The sequence below is a fragment of the Pteropus alecto genome, unplaced genomic scaffold (assembly GCF_000325575.1).
Source record: "Pteropus alecto unplaced genomic scaffold, ASM32557v1 scaffold160, whole genome shotgun sequence".
Classification (NCBI taxonomy): Eukaryota; Metazoa; Chordata; class Mammalia; order Chiroptera; family Pteropodidae; genus Pteropus; species Pteropus alecto.
Window position 1 is genome coordinate 1,772,043 of NW_006429864.1, and position 10,126 is coordinate 1,782,168.

A 10,126-nucleotide genomic window follows, 5' to 3' on the forward strand; every position below is an offset into this window, starting at 1 on the left:
GTCGGGGCAGGGAAGTGGATCTTTTTTTTTTTTTTTTTTTTAAAGAAAACCTACATGTACATAGAAGAGTTTGGTTACCATTAGACTTGTATGTAGAACTTTTTAAAAAATGGCCTTAATAAAATTACAAGCAACCTTCCTGGATGCAATTTTCAAACAAGGCATTGGTGACCCAGTGAGAGAGCCTTGTCAGCCTGCACTTCCCATCTGCCTGGTACTGGTTCTAGGTGCAGACCGGCAGGAGAGGCCCATGGCCTGGAGCACAGGTGACACTATTAACACGTGGCCTCAGCCTGTGAGGGGTGTAGGTGCAGAGCTATTCTGGGAGGGGAGCCCCGCCAGGACCCAGCGGCCAGGTGTCCCTGTGTCTTCCAAGGGGTTACCCCCACCTGGGCCTGGGGAGGCTTCCCAGGGTCTGCAATAGGGGACTTTGTTTTTTTCTTAAATATTGCTTCTCTACTAAATATTCTTGAGTTGCCAAGACTTTCTGAGGCAAAACAGCCTAAGGGAATCAGTCCTTTGACTTGTGAAGTGAAATACTGTGATTTCAGGTGAGCTGTGTCATGAGGTGCAGCCCAGGCCTGCAGCCTATCACCACCCATGTCCTGCTCACATGTTCCAAGCAAGCCTAGACATCAGGCCTGGACACTCAGCCCACACTGGCTCAGAGGTCAGCCAGGCTTTCTCCTTACACCCCCTGAGTACTCCTGGCTTTGGCTGAGCCCCCTCAGCTCTGCAAACCTTTCCCTTGGGAACACAAACTGCCTGGCCTGTTCCCCCCTGTCTCATTTTACCCTCTGCCCTCCAGGTCCCCAGGGCAGTGAGTTTGTTTCTCCACATGGCTCCTGGGTGGCGGATGGCACCCAGGGCCAGCCCTTCTCTGTGTCCTCTGGAAAAGAGAGTTGTGCCCAGGCTGACTGGAGAAGGCGGGATCTTGTTGGGGTCATGGTCACCATCACTGGTGCCAGTGCCAACATTCTTCCTCCATGTCCTTACGTAGGGAAGATAGTACTGTCGGGAGTGTCCTGCAGCACCTCCTCCCCCCCGCCCCCCCCCACTAACACTTCTGGGCAGGAAGGGTGAGTGTCAGTCTCGGGATAGGGGGCCCTGAGACCCACAGTGGAAAGCTCTAGGGACAGGTTAACCCTGTAGTAAAATTTGGGGACCCACAGCCAATGGCATCCTAAAGCCAGCCAGGCTGCCCTATGGGGACAAGCTACAGCAGAAGGGGCTGTAATTGTGCTGGGTCCAGCCCCATTTCACTGTGGTTCACAGAGCTCCCTGGGACCAGTTGTCAAGGGCAGGGGCATGCGCTTATGACCCTTACCCCAGTGCGGAGACTTGACTTTTCAACCTCCCTGCTGTTATCTGCTTTTGGGTTTTCAGGGCCAGAAGGAGGGTTCTGAGTGGTCTGTGTGTTTAGCCTGACTTCCATCAGGTGAGCTCCTGGGAGGTCACCCAGTGGGGCAGCCCATTTTGAGGCCCATTTGTCACAGTGGGGCGGGAAAGGTCAGCTTTGTCAAATGCCACAGTGAGACCCTGTGTGGAGAGCAAGGGGCCCTGTGTCCATCTATACATCCTGCTGAGGGTAGATGTCTGATGTGGGGGTTGTGGCCTAGTCTGGTTAGATGGGGCTGGGTGGGGCTGATCAACAGGGTCCCCACTTCTCCAACGCCCCCTTCCCCCATCTGGTGTCCTGGGCCTCGTGAGTGCCTGTGAGCAAATGTTACTAGAGGGGTCTTGGGAGCTGAGGACATTTGGGAACATGCCCCCAGACTACCACCTCTCGGGGATCATGAGCTGGTTCCTAACATCCTTCCAAGCCCTTCCTCCACTGGACTCATCTTTCTACATTTCCACAGGAGGCTCCCCACCCTGACACAGGCTAGTTGTGTGAGGCATGGAGGCATTGGGGGCCTGACAGAGCAGTAGCAGCACCCATCACCCTCCCTAGGTTCTGATGGAGCCATAGTCACAGGCCACCGGGGGGGCCAGTGTAGGGGCTGAAAGGTCAAGGGTACTGGACACCCAGGTCTTGGCCCATCGCCCCTGCAGATGGCATTCCAGGTGAGGGGACTGTGGCCACCTGAGCCCTCCCCATGTGTCCTGCAGATCTGGGAGGAGGACTTGGTGCCTCACCCACCCCAGGAGGCCTGTCTAGGGTTAATAGGCAGCTGGATCAGTTTCTGTCTCAGTTCTCCTTGGACCACAGGCCCACACCTCCTGGAGAGTCTCACAGTATGCAACTGGGGTCTCCTAGGACATTCCTCCAGGGGTGCTGGCCAGGAGGGGCTCAGGCCTCTCTCATGACTCTCATGCCACAGGCAACCAGCCACTCCTTAGGAGAGGAAGTAGGGTGAGCTGTACCCCCAGGGCTGGCCACTGGGGTACTCATGAGGGCATTGGGAGCAGAAACAAGACCCTGTGACCTGGGCCTTGGTCTCCCTCCTGTCACTGGCTCAGACTCATGAGTCTCAGGGCCCCAGGCTCCTCCCAGTTAGGGTTAAGGGGCAGGAGCTGGATGTCAGGAGGATGATGGCTGCAAAAGGCTCCCTCTGCTTTCCACCCTCCTAGCCAGCCCCCAATACCCCATTCCTCAGAGGAGCCAGGGACACATGGCATGTGGGGGGGGTGCCCCCATCTCACAGGGTTCTGGAATTTGGGGGCAATTGATACCCAACCCATCCTAGCCCATCACTTCTGACCTCTTGCCCACTGGGGATAAGGGGACAGTGCTATAGCCTTTGCCACCAGACCCCAGGAGAGAGGGCTTTGGCAGCTGAGGTCCATTGGCCCCACCCCTACAGGAAACTGCCCCCCCAGTGGCTGGGCAGCACCACTAATATATGCAAACCCGCCAATCTGAGCCCTGCCCCACCTGTGTCCCTCTGTCCCCAGGCTGGCTCTGCACCCCCCCAGCATGTACACTCTGCTGTGGATGTCTCATGGGCTGTTTGTGGGTGCCTGCGGCGGGTGGGGGCAGGCGGCTCAGGGTGCACTTGGCCGGCCCCTGCCTGTCCTCTGGCGTGGACGCTTCTGTCTTTGTACCTTTGCATCCTTTGTAATGAAACCTAATAAAAAGCCAATGTTTTCGTCTCTGCCTCCTCTTTTTTCCTGCCCCTCCCCCAACCCTAGAGATGAAGCATGGATGTCACAAGCATACCAGGTGGAGCCACAAAGAGAACCCCCACACACACAAACATGGACATGAAGACATGCACCCCTCACCACCTCCCCTACCAGCCAGCTATTCTGGCCTGGCACCTGGAAAAGGAGCAGCCCACCCCCAGAATCCTAGAGCAGACACTCCAGGGGTGTGGGTCCAGGCCCATGACCACAAGTGAGTGGGCTACAGAAGCAGGCCTGGGGTCTCCCAAATCATGGCTGGACACTGTTAGTCAGGAGCAGAGTCAGCCCCAGGTCCCCACTCTCTGAGGCTGGACCCTGCTACGTCCCTGAAGCAGAGACTACAGCCACTGCCGCGCTGAACACACTTTATTTCATCCTTTCTGATCCCCTCTCTCTCTCCAGGTTCCCTTGGTGCTGCAGCCATGAGAGTGGTGGCAGGTCCCCACCCTGTCCCTAGGCCTGTAGCAGCCGCTGGGTCTCATAGTCTTCTGGGATGGTGTCTGTGGAAGGAGACAGGGCAGGTAGGTGAGAAGTGGTGAGGCTTGCAGGGCAGACCCCACGCTCCCCAGTGGGCCCTCCTCTCACCGTTACAGCGGTAGCGCAGGTTGGCCCAGATGATGTTTTCCTGAGAGAAGCAGAAGACCCCCAGGCGGCCCCCCCGCATGGTGGTGTCCAGGACCACATTGCTGTCGGCCACCAGCTCAGGGCCCTCGTAAAATCGCACTCTGGAGGGGCAGGGGACAGTGAGACGGGAGGAAAGTCAAGCCCCTCAGAGCTTTGGCATCCTGCCCTAGAACACGGGCCCCTCCTCTCTCAGAGTGAGGGCCATGGGTTCCTCCTGCCTGGGCCTCACTCAGGGAAGGTGGGGCTCCTGACCTGTGCCTCAGTTTCCCTGTGTGAGAGGATAGTCATCCAGGGTCCTGCACACAGTAGGTGCAGAGTCATGCCCAGGGCCAGTCACAGTTAATTCTAACTGCCTACATTGTTCCCATTTTACAGACAAGGGGACCAAGGCTCCCAGAACCTTTCATCTCCCCCCAGGAGCAAAGGTGGAGCAGGGACTCGGTCCCTTGGCAGGGGTGGGGTCCCCACCTGATGTAGCCCACTTGGGGCCGGTGCTGCAGGAACCAGCGGTAGGATGTCTTGTCCTTCCAGCCCACGTTGCGGGGGTCCTTCCAAAGCAGCCGCACCTGTGATGCTGTGTCCCCCGTGTGCCACAGTGCATTCCGTAGCTGCTCCCCAGGGCCAGTGGAGGACTTCACAGCCTGACGTGCCCAGGGACAGGGGCACAGGATCAGAGACCACACTGACCACTGGAACCCACTCCCAGAATCCTGCCTGGTGGGATCTGCAGATCGTGGAGGAGTGATGGAGGCCCTCGGGGCCTGAATGGGAGACCCATAAGGATGCCTTCTTGAGGACCACAGGGAGATTCGCAGGTGGGTTGTAGGAGGCAGCAGTGGTCTGGGGGCTTATGAGAGGATTTGGGCATCTATGGATAGGTCTGAGGTCTGCAGGAGGATTTGGTGGCCTGTAGAAAGTTTTGGGTGTCTATGGGATAAACGGGTCTAGGGCAGCGGTCCCCAACCTTTTTGGCACCAGGGACCGGTGCTCCTATGAGAATCTAATGCCTGATGATCTGAGGTGGAGCTGAGGCGGTGATGCTAGTGCTGGGGAGTGGCTGCAAATACAGATGAAGCTTCGCTCACTCGCTTGCTGCTCACCTCCTGGTACCAGTCTGTGGCCCGGGAGTTGGGGACCTCTGGTCTAGAGGACTTGGGAAATTTGCTGGAGAGTTTCTGTGACATAATGTGGTCTTAGGAGTCTGCAGGAGGATTTGGAACCTGAAGGAAAGTTTAGAGCTCTGAGATGGGGTTTCGGGGCTCAAAGGAAGATTGTAGGGTACTTGGTGGGTGTTTGAGGGCCTGTGGGAGTCCAGAGGAGGGCTAGGAATGGGTGGGAAGACTCTGAGATTCATAGACTGATGCTGAGGGAATGTGAAGGCTTTTGGGGTCTGTGGAAGGGTTCGGGTCCTCCTAGAAGATGTGGGCTGAAAGGTCACATAGCCAGCAACCCCACTTCCCCACACACCTTGAGCTGGATGCCAGGTTCAGCCACAGCACGGAAGGGGTTGGCCTGCCAGTACGTCTGCTCCATCTGCTTCCACATGACCACGTAGAAGCTCGAGCTGTCCTGGTAGCCAAAGATGAAGCCGGCATAGTCGTCATCTGTGACAGTGTTCACGTGGAATGTGCCTTCGAAGTCGACACCATTGAAGGCCGTGTAACCTGGGGAGGTAGAAGACCGGTGGGGTCCTGGATGCTGGTCCCTACCCAGAACCGAGCCCTGGCCGGCCCGCAGACCCCCGCACCCCCAGAGTCCACAGCTTACCTTCTAGGCCCATATCCTCTCCACCCCATAGAATCGCCTCATTCCCACCCCCTGAATACAGACAGAGCTCCGCCCATGGCCCCGCCCATTTCACACTTTAGCCCCACCCTGGCCCTGCCCCTGAGCAGCTCCCTGTACCGCCTTGACCCTTCCCGTGTCTCACCCACAGCCAGGCCAGGGTCACTGTTCATCGTCTGCACAATCTCCATCCCCTGATGGGGTCAAAGGAAGAAAGGCTTCAGGCAGGCCGTGGGGCCCTAGGCTCTCCGACCTGTAGCTTAGGACCCTAAGTTGGGGGTCTTGGGCTCCCCCCACCTTCCGCCAGGTCCCCGCCCCCACCTGGTTGAGCACCACCCAGTTGGGGTCTATCTGTGCGTCGCCCTCGGGGTCCAGCACGACCGTCTGGAAAGCACGGAAGTCAGTGAGGGTGACCTCTGCATTCACCGGACACACATCGATCTTGTCCACCACCTTGTCCGCGTCAAAGTCGCCCTGGCACGCATCACCCACACCGTCCCCTAAGAGGAGGTGGGAGACCCCCAGGAGCTGTGAGGTCAATGCCAGGTCCCACCCCAGGCCTAGCCCCGCTCACACTAGCTACCTGCCCCACCCATGCCACACACTCACTCTAAACCCTGCCCCAGTGGTTCCACACGCCCAGTCCCCGCCACAGGCCCTGCCCACGCCTTACCATCTGAGTCTTCCTGGCCAGGGTTGGGCACTAGGCGGCAGTTGTCCCGACTGTCAGGGACTCGGTCGTTGTCATCGTCCTCGTCACAGGCGTCACCCTGTCCATCGCGGTCTGAGTCCTGCTGGGCACTGTTGGGCACTGTGGGGCAGTTGTCCCGCGAATCTTGGTGCCCATCCCCATCCCTAAAGTAGGTGAGTGGGACAGGAAGTCAGTGAGATCCCCAGAGGGCCCAGTCAGGAGCTCCCCACCTTGGGTCCCCACCCCCATCCCAGAAGGCCTCCTTACTGGTCTTGGTCACTGTCACAAGCGTCTCCCACAAAGTCGTGGTCCACATCCCCCTGGGGACAGGTGCAGGGGTCCATGATCAGGGAGAGGAACTTAGAAGCCTTCCACTCACCCCAGTTCGAGAGCCAAGGTCCTCTTGACCCCAAGGAACACACCCTCAGACTCTTTGACTAGGCTGCAGTCTTGTTAACTAGCCTGGGGCTCAGGCCGCAGGGCGGGGTGGTGGTTTGACCCAGTTGGGATCTGGCTTGTTCCCTTTACCTGGTCTGGATTGCTCTTCTGGGGACAGTTGTCACAGATATCCCCTACGCCATCGCCATCACTGTCCTTCTGGTCTGAGTTGGACACCCTAGGGCAGTTGTCCACCGCATTTCGGATTCCTGCAGGATTCAAGGGAACAGAACAGGACCCCAAGATCGGGGCTGGACTAGACTGCCTTCAGCAGGGCAGGTGCAAGCCTGGGGCTTAACTGGGACAGAGTCCCACCCCTCCTCTGGCTCCCAGTTGCTACAAAATTAAATCAAGTGCTCCTGCCCGGGACCCAGCCTCGTAGAGACTTCATGAACAGTCGGCCAGGGAGGGGACTAGCCCTCACTCAGGGTCAGCTGATCCGAGCCTCCGCCTTTCCATGTGAATGCACCCCTTGAATCTCTATGCCCCAAATGTAAAAAGGGCACTACCCTGGTCCTAAATCCTAGGCTTTGTCCTGCTCTTCCTACCTGCAGCATCCGACACAGCTGGCGTTTTTCTGCTGGTGGAGCACAGTCCAAGGTCCTGGGCGCCCCAAGTAAGCTCATTCTCTTGCTTTCCAAGCCCCGCCCCCAGATGGCCCCGCCCCTCGGTGCCAGCCCACTCCACCCCCTGCCGCGCTTACGGTCACCGTCGATGTCGTCGTCGCAGACGTCGCCTTGGCCATCCTGATCTGTGTCTTTCTGGTCGTCATTCTTCTGGTTCCGGCAGTTGTCGCAAGCATCGCCCCACTTGTCGTTGTCCGAATTGCGCTGGTCTGGGTTCCGCACCAGCGGGCAGTTGTCCTGGAGAACAGGACAGGTTAAGAGAAGGGGCAAAAGTCACTCCCCAGACCAGGCCATCTCCAAGGTCACGCCTCTTTACAGGGAACCCCTCATCCCTCCAGAATCCGCAAGTCCAAACTCTGAGACCACGCCCCTTGCCCAAGCCCCGCCCTGCCCAGCTCGCCCAGGCCCCACCTCCTCGTTGAGGACCCCGTCCCCGTCCGCATCAGGGTCACAGGCGTCTCCAATGCCGTCGCGATCTACGTCCTCCTGCCCTGAGTTGGGCACAGTCACGCAGTTGTCCTAAGGGCGGGCAGGTCAGGCGTAAGGGCGTGTGACCTGGAAGACCCGCCCACTGCGTAAAGGACCACGCCTTCCGAGCAAGCTCACCCGCACCAGACTACGCCCCTGGGCCCTTGCCCACCTTACGGCAGTTGCGCTCAGAACAACGCAACTTCTCGTCTGGAAAGCTGTCCAGGTCCGTGTCCTGACCACAGAGGAGCCCGTTGCCGGCCCAGCCGATGGCACACTGAGAGTGGGGGATGAATGAATGCTCTGGCGTCACCGACCCCACCTCCCCATCCGGTGCCCCTTCTTGTGTGCCCGCACTTACCACGCACGACCGCGAGCCATCACGCTCCAGGACGCAGTCGGCCTTCTCGTGGCACTGGCTTGGCGTGCCATCAGGGCAGAAGCGCTGTGCGCGCGGACGGCAGCCGGACTCTTGGTCGCCCACGAAACCGGGCTGGCACGGGCCACACTGGAAGGAGCCCTGCGCGCGTGTCGTGGGCAGTCAGCCCAGGTCGCTGACAATTCGCGCCCATCCCCGCCTCGTCTCTCCATCCTTCCCCTCTCCTCTAGGGCCTTACCCGGGTGTTGACGCACACGGAATTGGGAACGCAGTTATGTTGTCCAGTCTCACACTCGTTAATGTCTGTGCAAACCTGGGTGGGAGGAAGCGGAGAAGTCACCATCGCCCCTATGCAGACACTGCCGGACTGGTTCATGTCTCCTCCGCATTCTACCTTTCCCCTCCATTCCGCCCCCAACTTGGACATCCCTGACGCGGACCCTTCCCCCGAGACTTCCTCCAGACCCTGGTTCCCATATCCTCCCACTGGAACAAGGCAAGGAAAAGGCTGCGAAGCTGGAGGACGCGTTTACTCAACAAAATGCGCCCCTTCCCCAAGGCCAAGGCCCCCTCCTACTGGCGCCCCCACTCCCTAAGGCCAAGGCCCTCACCTGCTTGTTGGCTTTGGCGAAAGCCAGCCCCACGCCCTCGTGGGTGGGGCCGCTGTACCCGGGTGGGCAAGCCTCGCAGCGGAAGCCCGGGCTGGTGTTGATGCAGCGTACGCGGGGAAAGCAGGGATGGGCGTTACACTGGGGGAAGAGGGGCCACAGAGGATCAGAAGGTGTGAGCTGGGTTTCCCCAGAGCGGAGCCTTACGGTTCCTTTATCTTAGAAAGTACAAGGGCCATCATCCAGCACTTAAGGGGGTGCCATGGGGCGGAGGCCATCGTCCCAGGGGTCAGATGTGACTTTGTCTTGATTGGGGCAGAGGTACGACCAGGCGGGGAGAGGGGCGCGTCTGGAGGGGGCTTTTCCTGGGACCTGGTGGGCTGGGTGGTCATGGGCGGGGGAAGGAATTGTGAGGGCGGGAATCCCCAGCGGAGGGTGGAAGTGGTCTTCGGGGGGTGAGTGCCGGGCGGTAGGGGAGTTGTTGGGGTGGGCGACATTGGTGGTGAGGAGAGTGGTCGGGATGGGTACCCTCCCGCCCCCCGCCCCCGGCAGTGGGGAGGTCGTCTGGACGTACGCCCCTGGAGGTGAGTGGGTCCTCCAGGCAGGCAGTCCCAGGGGAGGAGGAGGTCGCAGGATCGATGGGGAGTTGTGGGGGTGGGCGTTTGGGTGTCATTGGGGCGGTGGGGCAGGCGCACCTCATTGATATCGGTGCAGTGCGAGCCGTTGCCTGTAAAGCCTGCAGGGCAGGGTCCGCAGCGCGCGCCGCTAGCCGTCATGGTGCAAGCCACGCCGGGGAAGCAGTAGTCGGGCGCGCACTGGGGCAGCGGCCGCACGCTCAGGCTCGATGTATGCACGGATTGCATCCCTGCGCGGGAGGAGCGGGGCAGTCAGGGCCACGCCATTGGGCGGAGTCTGTCATGACCACGCCCAAATGGGGGGACTGGCGGGCGGGGCTCTCCAGTCTCTAGCGCTCCACTTTGGTGGTTTTTCAGCTTTTCCCTCAGCTTCTCTCCACTTCCCTGCACCTCCCTCATGGCCTCTGTCTCTTTTTGTGTGTCCCCTTCCCATAGTCTCTGTCTTCCCTCCCTGTTCCTCTGCCTATCCCTCACTCACTATCTCTGTCAGCCTCGTCTTCCTCATCTCTTTTCCTCTCTCTCCTTTGCTCTCAGTTTCTGTTTCCCCACCTCTTCTTGCTTTCCCGCCGCCCCATTTCTGCCTCCCCAGCTGCGCTCACCGCACGCATCACACTCCATCACCGTGTTTTTCAGGAACATGATCTCCTTGACCTGCCGCGCAGGGAGGACGGGGTGTGGTTAGAGGGTCTCCGTCCCTCTCCTTAACCCTTGGGTCTCCCCTCCCCTTCACCCGACCCACACCC

General features: G+C 59.4%; 1 protein-coding gene across 2 annotated transcripts in view; it reads right to left on the minus strand.

The window, feature by feature from the left end:
• Window positions 1-3,477: 3,477 nt before the first annotated feature.
• COMP (cartilage oligomeric matrix protein) overlaps window positions 3,478-10,126 on the minus strand; it is a 7,343-nt gene continuing 694 nt past the window's right edge. The window contains exons 3-19 of one of the 2 annotated variants that reach the window (XM_006904324.2): window positions 9,983-10,034; window positions 9,444-9,613; window positions 8,752-8,889; window positions 8,379-8,453; window positions 8,123-8,281; window positions 7,934-8,038; window positions 7,705-7,812; window positions 7,371-7,530; window positions 6,758-6,876; window positions 6,497-6,549; window positions 6,212-6,393; window positions 5,860-6,038; window positions 5,684-5,732; window positions 5,221-5,417; window positions 4,222-4,394; window positions 3,715-3,854; window positions 3,478-3,629 (exon numbers count right to left, since the gene is read on the minus strand). In XM_006904324.2, coding sequence (XP_006904386.1) covers window positions 3,583-3,629; window positions 3,715-3,854; window positions 4,222-4,394; window positions 5,221-5,417; window positions 5,684-5,732; window positions 5,860-6,038; window positions 6,212-6,393; window positions 6,497-6,549; window positions 6,758-6,876; window positions 7,371-7,530; window positions 7,705-7,812; window positions 7,934-8,038; window positions 8,123-8,281; window positions 8,379-8,453; window positions 8,752-8,889; window positions 9,444-9,613; window positions 9,983-10,034 — 2,106 coding nt within the window. In that variant the 3' untranslated portion in view covers window positions 3,478-3,582. Of the gene's footprint in view, window positions 3,630-3,714; window positions 3,855-4,221; window positions 4,395-4,456; window positions 4,974-5,220; window positions 5,418-5,683; window positions 5,733-5,859; window positions 6,039-6,211; window positions 6,394-6,496; window positions 6,550-6,757; window positions 6,877-7,370; window positions 7,531-7,704; window positions 7,813-7,933; window positions 8,039-8,122; window positions 8,282-8,378; window positions 8,454-8,751; window positions 8,890-9,443; window positions 9,614-9,982; window positions 10,035-10,126 lie in introns of those variants that run through there. The other variant, XM_025044043.1, reaches the window with a different exon arrangement.